Source organism: Falco cherrug, chromosome 4 (genome assembly GCF_023634085.1).
Source record: "Falco cherrug isolate bFalChe1 chromosome 4, bFalChe1.pri, whole genome shotgun sequence".
NCBI lineage: Eukaryota > Metazoa > Chordata > Aves > Falconiformes > Falconidae > Falco > Falco cherrug.
The window spans coordinates 55,400,774-55,419,857 of record NC_073700.1 but is presented as its reverse complement, the minus strand read 5'-3'; the positions used below and the strand labels follow the sequence as shown (position 1 = coordinate 55,419,857).

At 43.6% G+C, this 19,084-nt stretch overlaps 1 protein-coding gene across 1 annotated transcript in view; it reads right to left on the bottom strand.

Moving 5' to 3' along the window:
- Window positions 1-15,675, bottom strand: part of CRHR2 (corticotropin releasing hormone receptor 2) — a 160,229-nt gene extending 144,554 nt beyond the window's left edge. Inside the window, exons 1-2 of the mRNA XM_055710030.1 lie at window positions 15,506-15,675; window positions 2,349-2,442 (exon numbers count right to left, since the gene is read on the bottom strand). Of these exons, the coding sequence (XP_055566005.1) occupies window positions 2,349-2,442; window positions 15,506-15,571 (160 nt within the window). The 5' untranslated portion in view covers window positions 15,572-15,675. The remainder of the gene's footprint in view (window positions 1-2,348; window positions 2,443-15,505) is intronic.
- Between the last annotated feature and the right edge of the window lie 3,409 nt (window positions 15,676-19,084).

The window sequence follows — 19,084 nt, the reverse complement described above, 5'->3', positions numbered from 1 at the left end:
AGTCGCAGGAGCTTTCTTGGATTCCTTTTAAGAAAAAACACTTTCTGCTCCATTTTAGATCCCTGTTTAGGATGAAATCATGCTTTGAACTTTAACTGTACCAACAGAAATTTACTGACTATGAAGGGGAGACGGCTATATTGCAGACCCTCATTTTTAATAAGAAGACTCATAGCTTAATAGTCCAGACTGTTTTGCAGATCCTGAAATTGTCACAGGAGAAAAAAGAACATGTAATGCTTAGAAGCACCAAGCTGATATTGAGAAAAGTCTATCAGCCCAAGCTAAGCAAAAAAGTGAATTTTTGTCCCTAGTATGTCTCAAAGTTCACTTCATGCTTATGCCTGAGACTGGACTTATGTCAGCTGGTCTGAACATGAAGCAGCTCTGGGTTTTACTGCATATATAAGCCCATGCTCAAAGCAGAGTGCAGGTCCATAGCATTCTGAAGCATGCTGCAGAAAGGGCTGTAGTCACAAGCACCATGGGAAGGTATATTCTAGAAAAGGTGCATGTAGGATTGTCTCTATATAACAATCAAGTTTCATTAATTTCAGAGCAGTGCTTTACCTTTTCGATCCGTGACACCTCACAATGACAGTGCAATAGGAGAGAGGCTTCTGTGACTTCTCTCTTCCCTCTTCACATTAAAATGCTATTACAGCAGTTGCACTCAGCCTAAGAACATGCCCTATGTTCATGCATCATGTAAATAGCCCAGAAAATTATTTTTTTGTCAACACTTGAGAAGTAAATTGCCAAATTCTAAGACAGCCTGGTGTGAAATTAAGGTTTTTTGCAATAGAAACTCTGGACAAGGAAAAATAAATGATGAATTAATGGCAATTTTTACAATAATACTTTACAAAAATATTCAACAGGCAAAGAACAACTGAAAGAAAGATTCAAAATTATGGAAGCTTTCACAGAGCTTCATCTATCTTTCCTTTGTTTCCAGCTACAGAATGGAATAGATGGCCATTAAAATTTATACAAGATATGCCACGAGACAGTGAGGCTTCCTGGAACAAAATGGTGCAAGTTGCAGAGCTCAGGCTAGATTCATGACACAGGTCAACACACCCATTTATATGCAAATTGAGGCAGTTAGCGCAACACAGCTTTCAGACTTCAGTCTGATCAGCTTAACTAGATCAGCTTACTGTCCTTAAGGAATTGATAGTCAGAGTAAAACAAAACTGATCTGATAAATTATACAGAAAGGTGTGTTTTTTTCTTCCATGAGCCACATTTCCTTTGCCATTTCTTAGGGCTGAAGAGCTGGCTGAATGAGAACATTTACGTTATTACAAGACATTTTAAACTCCTACCTCCATGAAGATTTACCAGGGGGAAAGAGAAGTGAAGGGGAAAGAAACAAACTCACTTTTTCCCCCAGTAGCATCACTTATTGCAGCATACACACACCAGTCATGCTGCAGAGGGGTGGCTTGAGTGTGCTTCTCCCACTTCTGAAGCAAAGCTGGATCCAGTCTAACATCTCTTACAGTATCATTTTTGTGCTGGCATATTTTAGCTAAGATTCAAGGAAAAGAGTGCTTTGCCATGCTTTCAAAAATGGGTGTGAGGAAAGCAAAGGCGCCACATTCCCTGCACTCCTTCCTGCTGTCTGCCCTTAGCCTTTCAGAAAGACTGTGATATTCCTTTACTCCCGTGTCAGTGCCCCTGCCCTAACTCTGTCAGAAAAGCCTTCTGTCCTAGCCTGAAAAGTTAGTCAGGTTTTGGAGGGACCAGGTGGGACCAGGAAACAGAAATGGTAAAGTTTTGTGATTAAATGCATGCACTGTGTTCTGATTTGAAGAACTAGTGTTTTTCACAGCAAATACTCCAGTGATCCAGCTGAAATGATCCAAGGTTCATCCCCAGTTTATATGAGCTCTCAGTCTGGTCAGCGCACTCCAGTTTCTGCAGTGATTACAGCACAAGGGCTGGATTTTAATAGCACATCCACCTGTCTTCACCTACACAGTCTGGATGTCTCATGCTGCACTTGGAGAAATGCAGACAGCCTTTGGCAACCAGTCTGGACCAATCTGGATACAGACACTTTAACTGTACTAACCTTCAACTACTATATCAGTCAGCGAGTATAGCAAATTTAACAGATTAAATTATGAAAAAGGGCATTTATTATTAGTTCACCTGAAGTTCTTTCCAGGTGTGCAAAATTCAAAATTTTCTTTCCATGTCACACCACTGTACCAATGAAAACCCAAGACTGGAGGCACTATGTTTATCTCAGCAGGAAAGGTGCTTCTGGAATAAGGACACTTTGAAAACAGATCCTACAGTAACAAGAAGCAAACAAGAAATAGAGAAATAAATACCTGTGACATTGGTGCGGGCTGACAAAGCTTCACAGTATTTTTCCAGCAGAACAGACAAGGGCAGGTTCACAGAAGAATCACAGTGGAGAACTATCTAGATGAACAGACAGAAACAAAAACCAAACAGTAAAGCAGCGGCACAAAATAGATTTTCTCATTCATGAGTACAATAATCCCCAGCACTTTCATAGCCGTTCCCATTCATAATTGGTTGAGGTCCAGATGTCTTCTCATGACAGAGAAGATTTACGGTTATGTTTGCTTAGCTCCATGACATCAGGTGGCATTCATCTAATGAAATGTAGGCATCTACAAATGAAACTCCTATTCTGGACCTCTTCTTGTGGGAGCTAGTCAACAGCATTAACAAAGCTCAGGACACAATTTATCTCACCTAAAAGTAGATGCCAAAAATAAAGATGAATCACATCCCATTAAACTTCATGTGTGAGATTTTTTCAACTAACTTTTTTTTTAATGGGAGTGCTAAAGATCCTTACACATTCACGAGAGACAGCAAATGGCAAAAGGCAATTCAGAAAGTTTGAGGAAAGTGCTTCCAATGACTGTATAGGGAAAGTAGGCATCCCTGTAAGGTGATCCTTGGCTCTTTTAGCCAGTAAATAAGACACGAGTTTTTGATTCTCAGAACTCAAGAGTGCCAAGCTCTCCACTGAGAGCAAATACTAGTGAGAAAGAGAGCAATAATATCAACATGGGCACTTCAAGAAATCTGCAGGTTCAGCATAGGACAGTAGTACACCCCCAAGTAAATGTTAGGAAAGGTGTATTTAGAGTTGAATCCAAGGAATATGTTTTCATTTTCAGACTCAAAAATGAAATTACTGAAGTGCCAACTGCAGACAGAGGAGAGATGCCCACAGAACTGTACAACTTGGTGTACAGCTGAGTTGGGATACTGCTTGGAGCAAGAGAAGCTCTTGAAAAGCCTTTTATGAAAGGCAGAACTAAATGTGGGGAGAAAATTCAGGAGTGACACCTCAATGACAGAAACCTCAATTTTCAAACTATGAAATAAAATCTTTCTATTTCTGAGGGGATATAAAGCCATGCTAACACAAAATGCCTTTGCTTTTCTGTTTACCCAGAATGACTAAGGTAATACAGGCAGCTTTTACTCATAGAAGCAGCCATATTCCTTGACTGTTGACGTTACATTTCAGTGCTTAAGATGTGTTAAGTGATTGTTAAGTGATTGACGAACTCTTTCTATGTCACTGAATTCCTTGTGCTTAATAAGAAGTGGAGTAAATGATCATGACAATAGAATTCATCAGCAATGAACTCTTATTTGTGCAATACCATTTCTCTCTATTTCTCACTTTGCTGTTGTTTTACAAAATAGGAAGTCTTGTAATACAAGGAAAGAGCCTTTCTCAGACTTAATTATTTTCAAATAAACACCATGAAGCTGCTGTTTTGCCTCCAGGGAGACTCAAACTCCTGCCTCCCATAGCAAAGCCTTCCAGGGTACTGACCATGCGTGGTCAGGTCAAGGAGCTAGAGAAAAGCAATGGCTCTGTTCTGCAGCCAGGGCAGATGCCGTCTTACAAGGTATAGAAGTCCAGCCAAGTCTGCCAGAGAGCAGACTCTGTAGTGGTCATGTCTCATGTCAGACCCAATCACGTGAGTTGACACAGAAATGGCATTTCTTCCCCTCGATCCCTCTGCTGCTCTGCTACCTCACAGGCCAAAGCACTGTCTCACTTCAAAGAAGTAACTCGAGACATCTCCATGTACTGTAAATACACTGCATGTTCAGCTGTCTGCTTCATAAGGTGATGGGAAAGAACAGACAGAGGTCAAGCATAGCACAGCATGTGTAGGAACAAGAAAGGTTAAATGTCACATTTGGTTTAGGGTCAACCTAGGTTCGTTTGGCTAGAGAGGAAAGCGCCTTCCACATATTATGTTACTTTTGCTTTCATTTTCTCTCCATGAACCACAGTGAACAGCTTTCTGATGTGTGATAATTTAAAAAATTGTATTTAAAGCAGACAAACCCAAAAAGTCTAAAAAACCCTCTTAAAAATAACTGCAAAAAAAAGAAACATTTAAGTAATGTAGTGTCTTAAAGATAAATAATCAGGCCTATGACTGTGTATATATTTTGAAGCATTAGTTGAATTCTCTTAGGACAGCTACTATTCCATGACTTCTTCCCAAGAAATCAGTTCTATATTGTCTTGCACATTTACCTGAAACATGCACAGAAATATCTATCTTAATTTCTCTGAGCTACTGTGGACATTAATGAACAAACAAAAATAATGTACTCAGCCAGAGAGTAAGGTGAAAAGAAGTCCTTTACTTGCTAAAGCAGGAACACCAATTAATAGTCTGCAGGCCAGTTCTCACTCTTCAGAACAAAATATGCAGCCTTTGGTCAACTCCTGTTTGCATCTGAGAGGACTTTCAGGAAAGGAGTGGATGAATTGTTTTAGTGTGTCACTGTTTGTGTTGCTCTTGGTCATTTCGTTAGACCTTTCCCCTTGGCCATGGTCAAAGCTCTTCATTAATCCATGAAAGGTCTTCATCTCTGTCAGAGGGCATGCAACTATGACACACAGAGGAACTCACCATAAGATCACCTCTAGATGTAGGAAGGGAAGATGAAAAAGGCAACAACCTAAGAGAAGTAACATATTGCTATGTTACATTGTTAGAAGTTGCAAGACACTAGCACTGTCTGCTCCTCTGTAAATGGAAGGCCTCTAAAAACATTTATTTGTGCAGAAACTGTTCTTTGTCACATGAGTACTCTCATAAATTACTAACATGAAGTCATAAAAACACATATGCAACATTATATGATATATGTAACATACTTCAATGGATCCATGTGGAAAGCTCTGGGGATAAACAAACATCTTACGGATCATAGTGTTGCCTCCTGTCTGTTCCTATCAGACTTTGTGATTACTTCATGTAGTTTAGAGAGGACTTGTAACTTAATTTTAAAAAGAATTAATATAGTATCCTGGTTTTAAAGATAATTATTGTGTTCTGCTAAGTAGTGAGATAGATAGATAAAATGAACACTGGTACTGCAATTCATCTGCATTGGAGGGTTTATTTTCTTCTCTCAAACATGTAAGAAACGGCTACAGTAATGTAAACAAGCCCCCAGAGCTGTGAACAGAACCCAAAACTGTCAATATAAGCAATTATCTGGAATACTACTGTTTTCTTTCTTTTACTGAGCAAGATGAAGTGACCTTCCAACACCAAACAATTTTGTAATTATCCACAAAAGCTGTGCTCAGTCTACGGCTGACAAGGGAAGGATCCATCTCATGTCTCAATTGCCACATAAAAATGAAGTCTCAGTCCAAACCAGCCACCTCTGCTCCTTACAAAATCAAAGCACCTTCTCCCCCTGAGCAGACATCTATGGTAATGGCAGGGATTGTGTTAGGATGCTTATTCCCACTCTTCGTTTCTGTGAAGCAGCGCTGCTGTTAAGACTCACACTGCACCTCCTCCCAGGGGTTTCTGTAAAACATCTGGGAGCACTGAGGCCTTAAATTCTACGTTGTTTCAACATCAGCGGTGCAATGAAACTGCCTTCAGCACACAGAAAGCTGCTACTTATTAGTTTTGCCCTTGAACTAAAAAAACCCCACAAACCAAAAAAAACCCCCAAAAATAAAAAACCAACCCCAAACGAAACCAAAACCCCAAACCAAACCCAAATAAAAGCAAGAAAAAAGGAAAACCTTTATTTAATTTTTAGTTCTTCAAGCAGACAATGCAAATAAATTAATCTGAGAGATACTTCTAGCTCAAAAGTAACCTTATTAAGTTAAGCTCTCAAATCACACCATTTCTACAATGAGACTGAGTGTCCACCTGAACGTTTGGGATGGGCTTTCTCAAAGCAGTGGTCCAATTACATGCAAAAACTGTCAGTTTGTGTCCACAGAAGCTCAGTTTAGGGAAATGCATGTAACATCACCATGAAAATATAATTAGTGAAAGAACTTGATGCAGCAAAACCAAAGCAAATCCCACTCTTCCTTGACAAAACCCATACTCTGTTTGAATACAGCTAGGGAGTTTCCAGGGCAGGTGGGCATCCAGCAAGTTTTACAGGGGTTCCTGCCATCATCAGTACTTGGGTGTGAAAACAGATGCTTTGGGAAAAAACACCAGGTATTCCGTGGAATGCACTCATAACAAATGCCAGCATTCATCTGAGCCACTCTTTCTCTCTAATAAGAGATAGCAATATGTGGGAGAGGATTACGAGAGCCAGAATATTTGCTGACTACTAATCACCTGAAGGAATATGCACAACCAGGAGCGTGAAGAATGCTACTTAAGGAGGAAAACAGAGAACAGCCTAGGAGAGGAGGAGAGGTCTTTTCTGTGGCCAAGGTGGATTTATAGTCACTGTTGTGTGGTTACTTCATACACAAGATGTATGCAAAAGAGATACTTATTAAAGGACGGTGCTAAGAGGGCCAGCATGGTGGAAATACTTTGCTTTGCTTGTTGAAGAACCAAAAACCTCAGTCCTCTGCTTCAAGGTATCTTTGGCCTTTCTCATCTCAGTAACTTAATTTTGCTAGTGCACTGGCATTTGGCAGTATACAACCGTTTGGCTCTGCTTCACCAGCAAAATAATGTCTATTTGTGATAGAAGGTCTAAATACAAGTTTTCACAGGAATCTGCAACCTGAAACCTGAGCCAGCTAAAGTTACAGTAAAAGGAAAGACTGCTAGCACAGTTCAAGAAAACTAGTCTCTTTTTCGAGTCATCCTTCAGCTCTTTCAACTCCCTGTTATTACTTGTCTCTAAATTAATCCAAGTAGCTAGATAAAATAGTGCTACTAACTAGTGAACCCCAAATGATCCAGGAGATATTGCTCTATGATCTTTGAGGCCAGCATGTTCTCTGCAGCTCTTCCAGGAAGTCTGGAGAAAGAGGATATAAGTCTGCGTGGAATGGTAAGTAGAACCTCAGTTCAAAAATTCAACTATACACATGCTCTGTTTTAAGTATGAAATTAAATTAGTCTTTATTCAGAAATAATAAAAAAAACCCACCCAAACCTCAAGCATCTGCTACACTGAGCCCACGAGTGAACTTCACTGTTGTCTTTGAAACTTGGAGATCTGCCTTCATCAAGCATCTGCCTACGTGCTCTGCTGAATAAGGGTATATAGGAGAGGTTCTTCATCCACTGAAAACCATGCATGTGCTAAGTGCTTTTCTGAGTCACAGCATACAAAGCAAAACTGCTTAAGGCCACCCGTGAGCTGGAATTGTCCAATCAAGTCTTCATGCCCTTTCAAAGCAACATGAGACATTAAAAAGGAGCAAAATAGCATTTGAAACACAGGCTGCAACTGTCTTCATATAAAATTGTTCAATGGAAATACTTCAATTTCACATCCTTGAATAGTTTTGTTCTTCATTCCTCATATATGTGGATATCATATTCAGAATCTGGAAAGGGAGCAAGCCCTTCGCAGCACTCCTGCCTGCATGTCTGCCCTTTTCCTAGGTCTTCACACCAAACTCATGACTAATTCTTCCTCACTCTTTATACACAATTCACATACCCTCAGCCCCCTCAGCAACTCCAATGTGATTCACCTCACCCACCTATTTCAGAAGGCATTGCTTTAGGCTCCCTAATAGTGGAAGAAGGAAACACTATCAAAGAACAATCCATCACTTCCTGCTTCAAACATGTACTTTAGGATGAGATGACTTGCTTGGAGAAAAAACACACAGGGAAGCCAGAGTAGCTCAGGTTTAAAAGCCACATTTACCCAAACAAAAGCCAGTATCTCAGCTACTTCTCCCAGGAAAACTCCTACCTGCCTGAATAGTCTCTGCAAAGATCATTCACCCATTGTTATCACACTGACACTACACTTTAAGGTCTCCCTTCATAGGCTCTCCCAATTCTAGCTCATCAAATGTGAGCTCCTAATATTTGTTTTTCAAGTCTGTCAGCATGTTCCCACCTAAAAGAAGGTAAAAACCCATCTCCCTTTCTGGATCAAGACTTTAATTGGCTAGTGATATCTGCTCTCACTGTCCATGGAATGTCAACAATGACACCTCTATATCCTCCATAAAATGTTCCTTTGACCCAAGACTTCATGACAGTTCATTGCTGATGACCACTGTCACCTTACTGGCTCATTTTTAGTTCTCTCTCTCTCCATCCATTTCTTCTTCCTTAGACTTCTAAGTCTTGGGCTGGAGCCCACTGTTTGTATTTGAAAAGCACATATCACGGTGAAATTAAACTCCAGGACTGGAGCAAGAGAAGGTCTAACAACAGTCTTTCACTACCTGGAGGGGAAAGCAAAGACAAGCAGTAGGCCTCATTCACAAGGTGCAGCATGGGAAAATCTCACAGAACATGAAGAAAAAACTATGTACCATGACAACAACTGAGCATTCGAAAAGAGGTTTAGGGATGTTGTGAAATTTCCATCTTTGCAAATTTTCACAACTGAACTGGGTGAGGCCCCGAGCAACATTATCTGGTTGTGGAATTAGCCCTGCTTTGGGAAGGAGACTGGATAAGAGACCTCTAGCAGTCCCTTCCAGCATAAATTATTTTTTCATTCCTTGATTTTAGGACATGCAGCCCCTATAGTAAAAAGAATAACAGAGAATAGTTACTCCCAAACTCTTTCTATTGGCAATGTGTAATTAACAGTTTACAGACTGTGTCTTGAACAATAATCAGCAACCTAGAGGCTTTGAGGTTTCTCTCACTCATGTTTCCAATGTTTTGGACTCTGCATAATCATAATTAAAATATTATGCTAAATCCTATGAAAAGGTATTTTAAAACTATTGTCATATTTATAGATAGAATTGTCCTTTAACCTTTCTTTCCTGTCTAAAATTCCAAAATTTTGACAAGACTTGGAAATATTAATGAAAATACTTGTTTTGAGAAAGTAGGGGTTTTTTACAGCTAAGAAGGTCTCTCAAGTTCAAGATGGACTAAATAGCTGATCTCCCAGCAGTTAGGACATGTGGCAGGATGACTAAAGATCCTCACTCCATCTGATTTGGAGCTTGCCTAGGCAAAATCTTGTCATGTGCTCTGAGGCATCATTCTTGTCAGCCAGAGGGATAACCCTGGCCTTCCTCTGCACTGAAAGAGAATCGGTAACAGATGAGGCAGCCTGGTCCCTGGGTGTCCTCATCCCCAAAACAAGGAAACAGCATAAATCCTGTGCTCCTTTAAGTAGCCCTGGGGACTGGAACTGAGAAAGCAGAAAGGTTACACCTGTGATGGCCACACTACAAAGTACAGCCACTGGTGCTGGCTTGCAGGCCATCTCTCTGCTTCTGCTGGCATGAGCCTCCTGAAACCCAAGCTATGCCTGGGCTGTGGGAGTCTGCTACTGCCACTCAACGGGAATTGATACTTTAGTCCATGCACCGAGATGCCTGCTCACAGAGCCTGGCTGGCAGCCCCACAGGCAACCTGTTCAGACTCATCAGCACACTTCCTTATTCACTTTTGCCTTCTTTCCTCCCTCCTTTCTACTGGAGAAGCCACCCCTGCTAGAGGACAGCACTCCCAAAACTAAGGCAGCGCAGAGGTAAGAGCACTCAGAAAGCCTCCTATGTCCCAGGAACCTGGGTAACAGCAACAGAAGTTATACCATAGCCCTCAGAGGCAAGTGGCTCCTTTCCAGTTCTCTGGCACTTCAGCTACTATTACCAGGGCAAGGGTTTAGCATTGCAGTGAGGACAGCTAATGTATTTTAATCTCCATCTGCATTGCTTACTATTTACTTTCCCGGCATACACAACCCGGAGTGGATAGTTATTCAGCCTGGATTACGCAAAAGTTTATAGAGCTTTAATTAGTTTCACTTTCTTAATGCTCTGTTGAAGAAGTACTTTTCAGCTCTCGAAATACCAAATGGATTTTCTTTCTTATTTAGTGAAAACAAGCCACGTTTCTGTACAAACATATGCCGTTTAATTGATCATTCCCGGAGAAGGACTGCTTCCAAGTTCTCCACCCATTTAGCTCCACAATAGAGCTGTCAATCTGGGGAACAAGACATGCACCACCAGGAGCAGCACTCCCAGCACCTGACTCTCCGCCTGGGCTCACTTGCACAGTGATGAGGTACTTGTGAGCCAGAGGTCAGGGCAGGGTGTTGAAACCCATCTCTGTGAACTGGCTTTCTCAGAACACCTCTGTTCCTGCCACAGCACTTCCCAAATGGCACAGCCTTTGTCAGGATCAGAACATCTGCTTGTGAGAGCCAATCCAAATGATCCCAGACCCAGAGAACTGATCGGTACTAGGAAAGCATGACAGAGAATTTTTCAGGAAGCATCTAACAATTATCCCCACACCAGCACCAGAAACTGGAAATAAAATGTATGAACATTTGGACATGATTGATGAAATTCAAGCAGCCCTTCATCTGAAGGACAGTACTTGTTAACTGACTGATCGCAGTGGTAAACAACTAGTTTCTATTTGTCTTCTCTTGTAACAAGGGCCACAGCAAAATTTATCCAACTCTTCAGAGTAAGAAATAAAACATATAAAGTTCTTTAGTCAACACTCACCAGCTCAAATCAAATATAGCTATTTTCAAAGCTATTAAGATTTTTTAAAAAGGATTTAGCAGTAAAAGAAATTAATTCTTTATAACAAAATAATTTGATAAAGCAAACCAGCAGGAACTATTTAGTTGTCAATACTGGTTGTTATGAATAGAAAGATAAGGAGGCAAAGACAATGTTTATGCAGTGCTTTAATGCATATCATGTATCTACAGAAGGCAAGGAGGTGTCATGTAAATCGCTGGACAGCTCCAGCTTTACATCCAAGAATTAATGCTTGCACTTTTGCACTTTAAGGAAGAACAGACTACCATTTGGGATTAAAACTAGTATAGGGTAAAAAAAAAAAAAAAAAAAAAAAAAAAAAAAAAAGGACATGTATATAATCAAAATTTGATCTACCAGTTTCAATTTATAAACACAGTGGAAAAGTAAATTCCTGCAGAAATGTCATTTACTGGATAAAATGTTAATCTAAAGTAAACCAGCTTTTCCATAAAGCCTCCTTCTTGGGTTTGCAGTGCTGCAAACCTGAAAGTGACATAAACTGAAAAGATCAAAGTCAGCAGTGTGTGTGTAGCCTGTTTTTACCTCCCACATTTCCTCACCTTTCCCCCTCCCCCAAAAATAAAACCTGCAGAACTATAAAAAAAATCTAGAAATGTGCAAATGTTTGTTCTAATATAGTATTTAAAAATATTTGGTTAACTAATATACAGGGCAAATGAAAATAAAAAGAAAACAGAAACACACTTCCTTTAAAAGTTGATGCTATCCACTAACTTGGCTTTTGTCATTGTGAATCTTTCGGATCATCACATCACGAGCAGGATCCCACAGTAATCTCTAACACAAAGAAAGCTGATCACTGAATTCGAAGCAATGAACAGTTTGCATTAGAGGAAAATGCCTCCCTCAGGCACTCATTGAGAGCCCTGAGCAATGGTAGTACGGCATACTCCATCTAAACGAATAAATCACACAGTGCAAAGACCTGTTTTAATTATTTAATCATTTATACTGTTAAATATTTAGAATGGTTCCTTGCCACATTTTTGCCCCAAGCAATCTAGCAGTATCTCAGACAGTTCCCAGGAATGCTCTAGGAGTTAGGCTGCACCACGGACCATTCCCGATGGGCACTTTGCACACCATCTCCCCATTCTAGAAGCTGAAGGAGTTTAATAGTATGGGCACAAACCACTCTCTGGCATTTGGCCTGAAGGCTGAAGAGCTGTTCTAACAATCTTAAGGTACTAGTGGAGATAGAAACTAATCGACAGAAACTAAACAAGTATGCACCTTATAGCGCACGCTGCAATGAGATCCTTGCACCGTCTTCCTCCACCAGGTTCAGCAGAGGTGTGTGAGTGGCAGGGCAGGCACAACAACGCTCTGGTTTGCAACATGAAAGCCACAGAGTTTATGGGACTTAATTTCTCCGCTTTTGACAGCATAGCAATATGGAAGCAGATGCCTCATATGAACAAAAGCTAAAGGCTGCTTGCTTTCTAGCTAAGGGCAGCTATGAATACCACTGAAATGTTTCATGGCAAAGCTATCAGTCAGCCAACATCAGCCGTTCTTCTTTGCGTACAGCTACCTGCTTCAGACATTCAGTAATTACCACAATATGGCTACAGATCTAAACCTTGCCAAAATCCACCACCAGGAAAGGCTTCTCATGATGAGATGTTTATGCTGCATTAATTCACACCAGGACTGAATTTTGGCAGTCTCAGTCCAGGAATATTATTTAACTTGTCACCACTGGCTGATATACTCAAACTGCTCTGGCTGTTTTAACAGCCTCGGGAGCACATATGAATTATGGCAAACTTTGCTTTTGTTTTTGATTAATAATCCCCCCTCCTCCAAATTACATGAACTCAGCAAGGACTCTATATCAAAATGTCAAAAGATTCATTTGCCTTTGTTTTATGATTTGTTTGGTTTTCACATTCAAATAAATGCATTTTCCAGTGTATCATATGTACAGAAACCCTTTAAGAACATAAATCTCAGAGCCTGCTGTGCAAGTCTTCACCCTTTTGCTGACCAGCCCTGTGAAATCTGACAAGTCATTTGTGACACCATTTTCACGTGGCAGATGTAAATCTGTATTAGAAAGTTGCCTCATTTCATAAGTGTTGCAAACCTACAGTTCCCATAAAATACAATTGCTCAGCTACTGCAAAAACTTAAGCATCCTTAATCACATAAGGGCCTGCTCCCACAAGCAGCTATGTCTTTTCTCAAATCCACAAATGTGAATAGAGCCGTTGACTTCAAGTCAACTTTCAAGTGTTTTCAAGTTAAACAGGAACTTAAGAGCTTTGGATTTGAGCCAAAGTTTTAAAACATTGCTCTTAAGCTTCTGGGTGCAAAGTTTCCTCCAGCTGTGAAGCAGAGATACAGACCTACCAGCAGCAGTCACGAATGAAAACACACCCCAAAAGAACAGTAAAAGCTCTGCTTTTGCTACCACTGGCGCAACAAGAGCTGTTCTATACACGAGGCTGAAGATCTTCTTCCAACACATTATTTCCACATACTGCACAGCCATACACACGACTATCAGACACAAGTATGCTGCATCCAAACAAGTTCCTCTGTGTAAGTGCACTCGGAATACACTCAAAGTACACATTTATCTCAGACTAAAGGCATTTTATGGAAACTTGACATTTTGATTCTTAATCTGCGCTACTTTTTTTTTCTCTTTTCCTTCTTTGAAGGCAGCTGTTTTCTTTTTAAAGCAGCAATGTAACTACCCAAATTTACAGAAATAATGCGAAGTTACAGAGGAACTAGAAAACTCTCCATAGATTACATCTACAGAGGAAGCACATGACATTTTTTGTTCATTGAAAAAGAATTAGTCTGGGCAGCTCTCGGTACCTGGGTACTTCTGATAACCTCACTGGCAAGAAGTCCCCCTCTAAACACAAACTGAAATATTTTTATAAGCCAAAGGAAACAAATAAGGGAAAACACCGCCTGGAAGAAGGACTAAGAAACAAAGGTTAGGAAGAACTGGTTTGGGATTGAAAACAGCAAGTGTGTAGACCCATGCCACTGATCCCATGTGCACTGATACCTGACTGGGGAAAAAAGCCATTGGCGGAGTTGAGAAAATATTCTCTGTCTTCTAAGAAAGCTACTGCAAAGCTTTTTAGATTAAATTGTCACTTGCCTTTGGAGCCTGTTGCTTTTCCTGACCTGGCTTCCCTCTATCTTTCTTTGTAAGTCGGAGGGGTGGGGTGGGGGGTGGAGGCAGAACATAAGGATATAGAACAGATTTTCTTTATCTAAGGAAATGTTAAAGATAGGGCAATTACACTACAGTCAAGAAGAATCACTGATCACTGCCACCTTTTTAATGCTGTGGAAACAGCCTTTACAAATTCTGTGCAAGATCAATGTACCTCATGCTTAATCTCTCACATCTGTTTTGCAGGTGTGACCTACCACACTTAAAACTATCACTTAAGCCATCAAAGTCAGTCTGACTTAGGAGTGTGGGCTGGGAAAGCTGTTTTAAGTCCAGTCTGGCACAGGCCAATCTTATCTCCACCTCATCGCAGCATCACACATGGGGAAGCTGGTAGGAAGGACCCCGAGAAAAAGGCTCCTTCACGTTTCACTCAACAGAAACAACAGAAACGCAGAGCAAACACCTGGATGGATGCACGGGCTGAGCGCTGCCCTTTGCCAGGGCCGTTTGCTGATCCCTGAGGTGAAAGAGCAAACGATGCCGAGCGCATGCTGTGAGGAGAGGCACCAGGACAAGGGGCTGGGGACAACGGGCACCAGCCAGGGCCACCCACTGCCCCACTGAATTGGGCTGTGGCAGAAGAACCCCTTCTTCTGGGGCAGGGAGGAAAACCCCAGTGGGGTCCCTGTGCTGGACCTTTCCTGGCAAGGAAAGGTGACAGGGAGGCGGCTGTTTCACAGGGAAGGGGACACCAAGATGGGCCACGGTTCAGCCCAGGGGCTCTGAGGGGACCCAGAGGGGAGAGGGTGTTCCGGCAGCTGGAGTCAGGCGCGACCTTTGAGGGAGCGGGCAGCAGCCACCGGGAGGGATCCCTCAGCGCCCGGGGGCGGGCAGGACCTGTGGGGGAGCCGGGATCGGCAGCCCGGACGGCGTCCCACAGAAGCACCTGTGAGCAGGTAACGGTCTCCAGGCGGGGCCCCTCAGAGCCGGGGACCGACAGCAACTCCGAGCAGAAAGCGGTCTCCGGACGGGTCTCTCAGAGCCGGGGGCCCGAAGCACCTGTGAGGGAGCCGGTAACGGCTGCCCGGACGGGGTCCCCTCAGCGCCCGGGCGCGGGCGGGACCTGTGAGGGAGCAGGTCTACCGGGACGGATCCCTCAGCGCCCGTGGGCGGGCGGGACCTGTGAGGGACGGGGCACAGCCCCTCGCTCCCTCGCAGCCCGAGCGGGTTCCCTGCGGTCGTGAGGTGTCCCCCGCCCTCCCTCCCTGCCTGCCTCCCTCCCTGCCTGCCTCCCTCCCTGCCTGCCCCCGCGCCACCCCTTCCCCGGCCTCGGCACTTACGGGCAGGAGCAGGAGCGCGGCGGCCGCTGCCGCCGGGAGGCTGCGCTGCGGCGCCCGCCCCGCCATGGGGCCGGCGGGGCTGGTGGGGGGGTCTCCCCGGGGCTGGCTCTTCCCGCTCAGCCGGAGCCTCGGCGCTGCCCCGGCGCTGGCATCTCCCCCCTGCTGCTGCCCTTGACCCCTGCCCGCCGCGAGGAGCCAGCCTCAGCGCCGCCGGCGCGTCCCAGGGCAAACCCCCGGGAGGGAGGGAGGGAGCCGGGCGGGGGAGCCAGCCCGCCCTCCGCCCAGGATGCCTCGGGGATGGAGGAGGCGGGGGGCGCCCCGGGGGAGCGCGACCCTCCAAGCCTCCAGGAGCAAGGGGACCTTCCTCCCCCCCTACGCTGAATGCATGCGGGACCCCCCCCGTCCGCCAGGCACTGGGTGCAATGGGGACTGCACTGCCCACAATCCTCCAGAAGCAATGGGGTAACCCCCTCCCCAATCTACCAGTGCAATGGAGATCCTTCTCCCTAAGCACTAGATGCGACTGGGACTCTTTCCACACAAACCTCCAGAAATAACGGAGATCCTCCTCCACCCCCCACATGTCGGGGGTGTTACTGTCTCAAAGTTTCTGGGAACAAGAGGACTTCCCCTGCCCAGGCTCTAGGTGCAATGGGTACCCCTGTCCCAAATTAGGTGCAGTGCAAACACTCCCTGCAATCCCCCAGAAGCAGGAAGAATTCCTTCACCACCGTCCCCTCCTGCCAGGCATTAGGTGCAATGTTAAGTCCATTGCCCATAAACTTTCAGGAGCAACAGGTTTCCTTTACTGCCCAGGCACAAAGTGCATTGTGGACCCCCTCTAAGCCTTGAGAAGGAAGGGGGAATCCTCCCTGACATTGCAAGGTGAACCACCTGCCAATCCACCAGGAGTAAGGGGACACACCTCCCCCCTCAGTCCTAGATGCAATGTTATGAGGCGCAAGGAGGACCTCTGCTTCCAAGATGATGAGGAACAAGTCTCCAGGCTTCCTGGGTACCCCAGGGCAAAACAGTTCTAGCCTGTTGGTCATCAAATTAACCAGCACACCTTCTCCAAAATCTCCAAGCCTGTGTGGCATCCCCTTTGCTCTTCTCCACCTGCAATGGGAAGCCCTTTCTTCCCCAGCACTAAGCCTTGTAAGACTTCCCAACAGCATGTCTAGCTGGGAATGTACATCCTCCTAGTCAAGCAACCCGAAAGCAGCTTGTGTGGCTGTTCCTTGTACATTTGGTCTCTGAAACAAGAGACATTTGTCCTACTCATCTCATCTATGGATACTTGTCAGGGTAGACCTCTATGCAAGCACAGGCAAAACAAGGTCACACCATATCTTCACGCCATATGCACACTGACACACTTGCCCAAGGGACTTCTGGCCTCTTCTCTATTGCCCTAGGTAGTTGCTGTTGCTAAGGGAATTGGAGTCTTACAGATGTGGATGCCCAGCCCTGTTGCAGCCCATAAGTTCCTGGGCATAACATAGATTAATTAGTCCCTGCCTTCTGCATCCAGCTAGGCCTCTCCATACAATGGATGTGCTTGTGGTATTGTTTAGCTGTGGGCATGAGGCCAAACCCTGGTCTACCCAGTGCCAGCAATGAGCCTAATAAGATTTTTTTTCTCCTCTGCTTCATGCCATCTGCCCAGAAGACATCCAGCTGTGTTGTGAATCACAGTCAGGACCTGCCCACAGCTGCAGCTGGGACGGTCCCCAAAAGTCCAGCTGTGTCCTGAGGCACACAAGCCTCAGTCACAATTCTGGAGCAGGAGCAGACATGACCTACTCTTTCCCAGCCCAGCTGATGGATTTCCGTAGGGAGCAGTGTCATACACTTCCCGTCACCTCTGATGGGCAAAGCCAAAGGTCTCCTTTCAGGGAGGTGTTGCCTTTTCCTCGCTGAGACACTGCCTTTCCACCACCCTCCCTGTTTTTTTTTAAATCAAAATTGATTGGCATAAAGGTCATGGTGGCACAGAGGAAAGAGTTCCAACAAAAATTCTAAAAGTTTATCAAGCCTTACTTAGCAGCAGAAGTAAATGGACATCTTTCTTTGGGGCCTTGCTGGATTAATTTGGGCTTTGTCATTTGCTCAGAAAGGCATAAAACAACAGTTTCCTACCTTGTCTAAAACACCTACAAGGAGGTTTAAATCCCTAGTCCCATGCGGGAGTCCCACTTAATACAGCGTGAATTTCACAGCAAGGAGATGGGCATTTATATACACTAGAGGACGTGGAATTCTCCTAACACACTGGCAAAAGTTTTCACAAAGCAACATTATTTTCTCTTTTCCTCTGGTTACTCAACAGTTTGAATGCATTTAAATATTTAAGCTTGCCTAGTTTTTCCTCCCCTGTCAGTTGCACACCAACATTTGTTTCCTTTCATTATTAAAAGAAAACAAACCCATAAACCAAAGTTGCATGCTTCCAATTAATATGAATGCTTTCATGAAAAGGCAAAAGGAGGAATAAACCCAGCACAATTTTTTATTGCATTTAAACATCCACCTCCAGGACTGGAAACTTACACGCAACAGGATTATGTGAACCCATGAGAACTGGTAAAGGAAGCCTGAAGCTGCATGTGCACAGGCATAGGTCAGCTGCCTAAAACCAGAAAGGTTTTCCAGCATGCTGCTCCACGGCTTTCTGTTATGATTTATCTGTGTTTATTGTGCTGTCCAGAACCAGAGCCTTATAATGTTAAAAGCTGTATTGAAAAAGAACACAACAATCCCAAATTGTGACTATCTAAGGATTAAACAAATCATTCCCTCAGTCTCATTTCCAGGGTTTTTCCTCTTATAGCTGAGTACAAAGTCTAACTAAAGCTTTTCGTTGGCTGGGTTACTTACAAGGTCACTCCCCTTCAGATTGCCCTGGGTTCTTTAAGGGCTGAGCTTATGTTGCAGCTTTTTCTTTGGTCATGGTGGGTCTGGGGACTCTTCTCCCAGCCACCTCCTTTTATAAAACTTGTAAGATGTTCAACATACTTCGTGGCTTTATGGGTGAAATTGGTCAAAGATTTAAAATGGAGACAGAGAGACATACACAGACATAAATATACACACAGTCATGCATGTGGATATGGCATAATGAAACATAAGCCTTGTTCTTTTAGGAAACAGGCTTAAGACCCATGAGATCAATACACAGGGATTCAGGAATGCAGAAGAATGTGACAATACTGATCAGCTGGATGGAGCGAGTCTCCATATGGGACCATGGCATAGATCCAATTGTTCAGTTCTTGCCCAAATGACTTTCAGATACTGCTTGCAACCATGCCCTTACAAGGATGATTCCCCCTTGCTTGTTTAGTGGTGTTTTTTTTTCTTTTTAAAGCGCCTGAAAGGAGTTGGACATATCTTCAACTCTAAGCCTGCAAGTATTCCCACTGCTTTCAGTGGTGAAACTGTACAGAGAGCATCCTCACTGGAGGAAGGGCATGGCCACCTCTTGATGTAACATCTAACATAGTAAGGTCCTTGCCATGTTTGGACACCTGAATAATTTCTACTATACAACTAAGTAACTTGATAAAGAGTTTTACT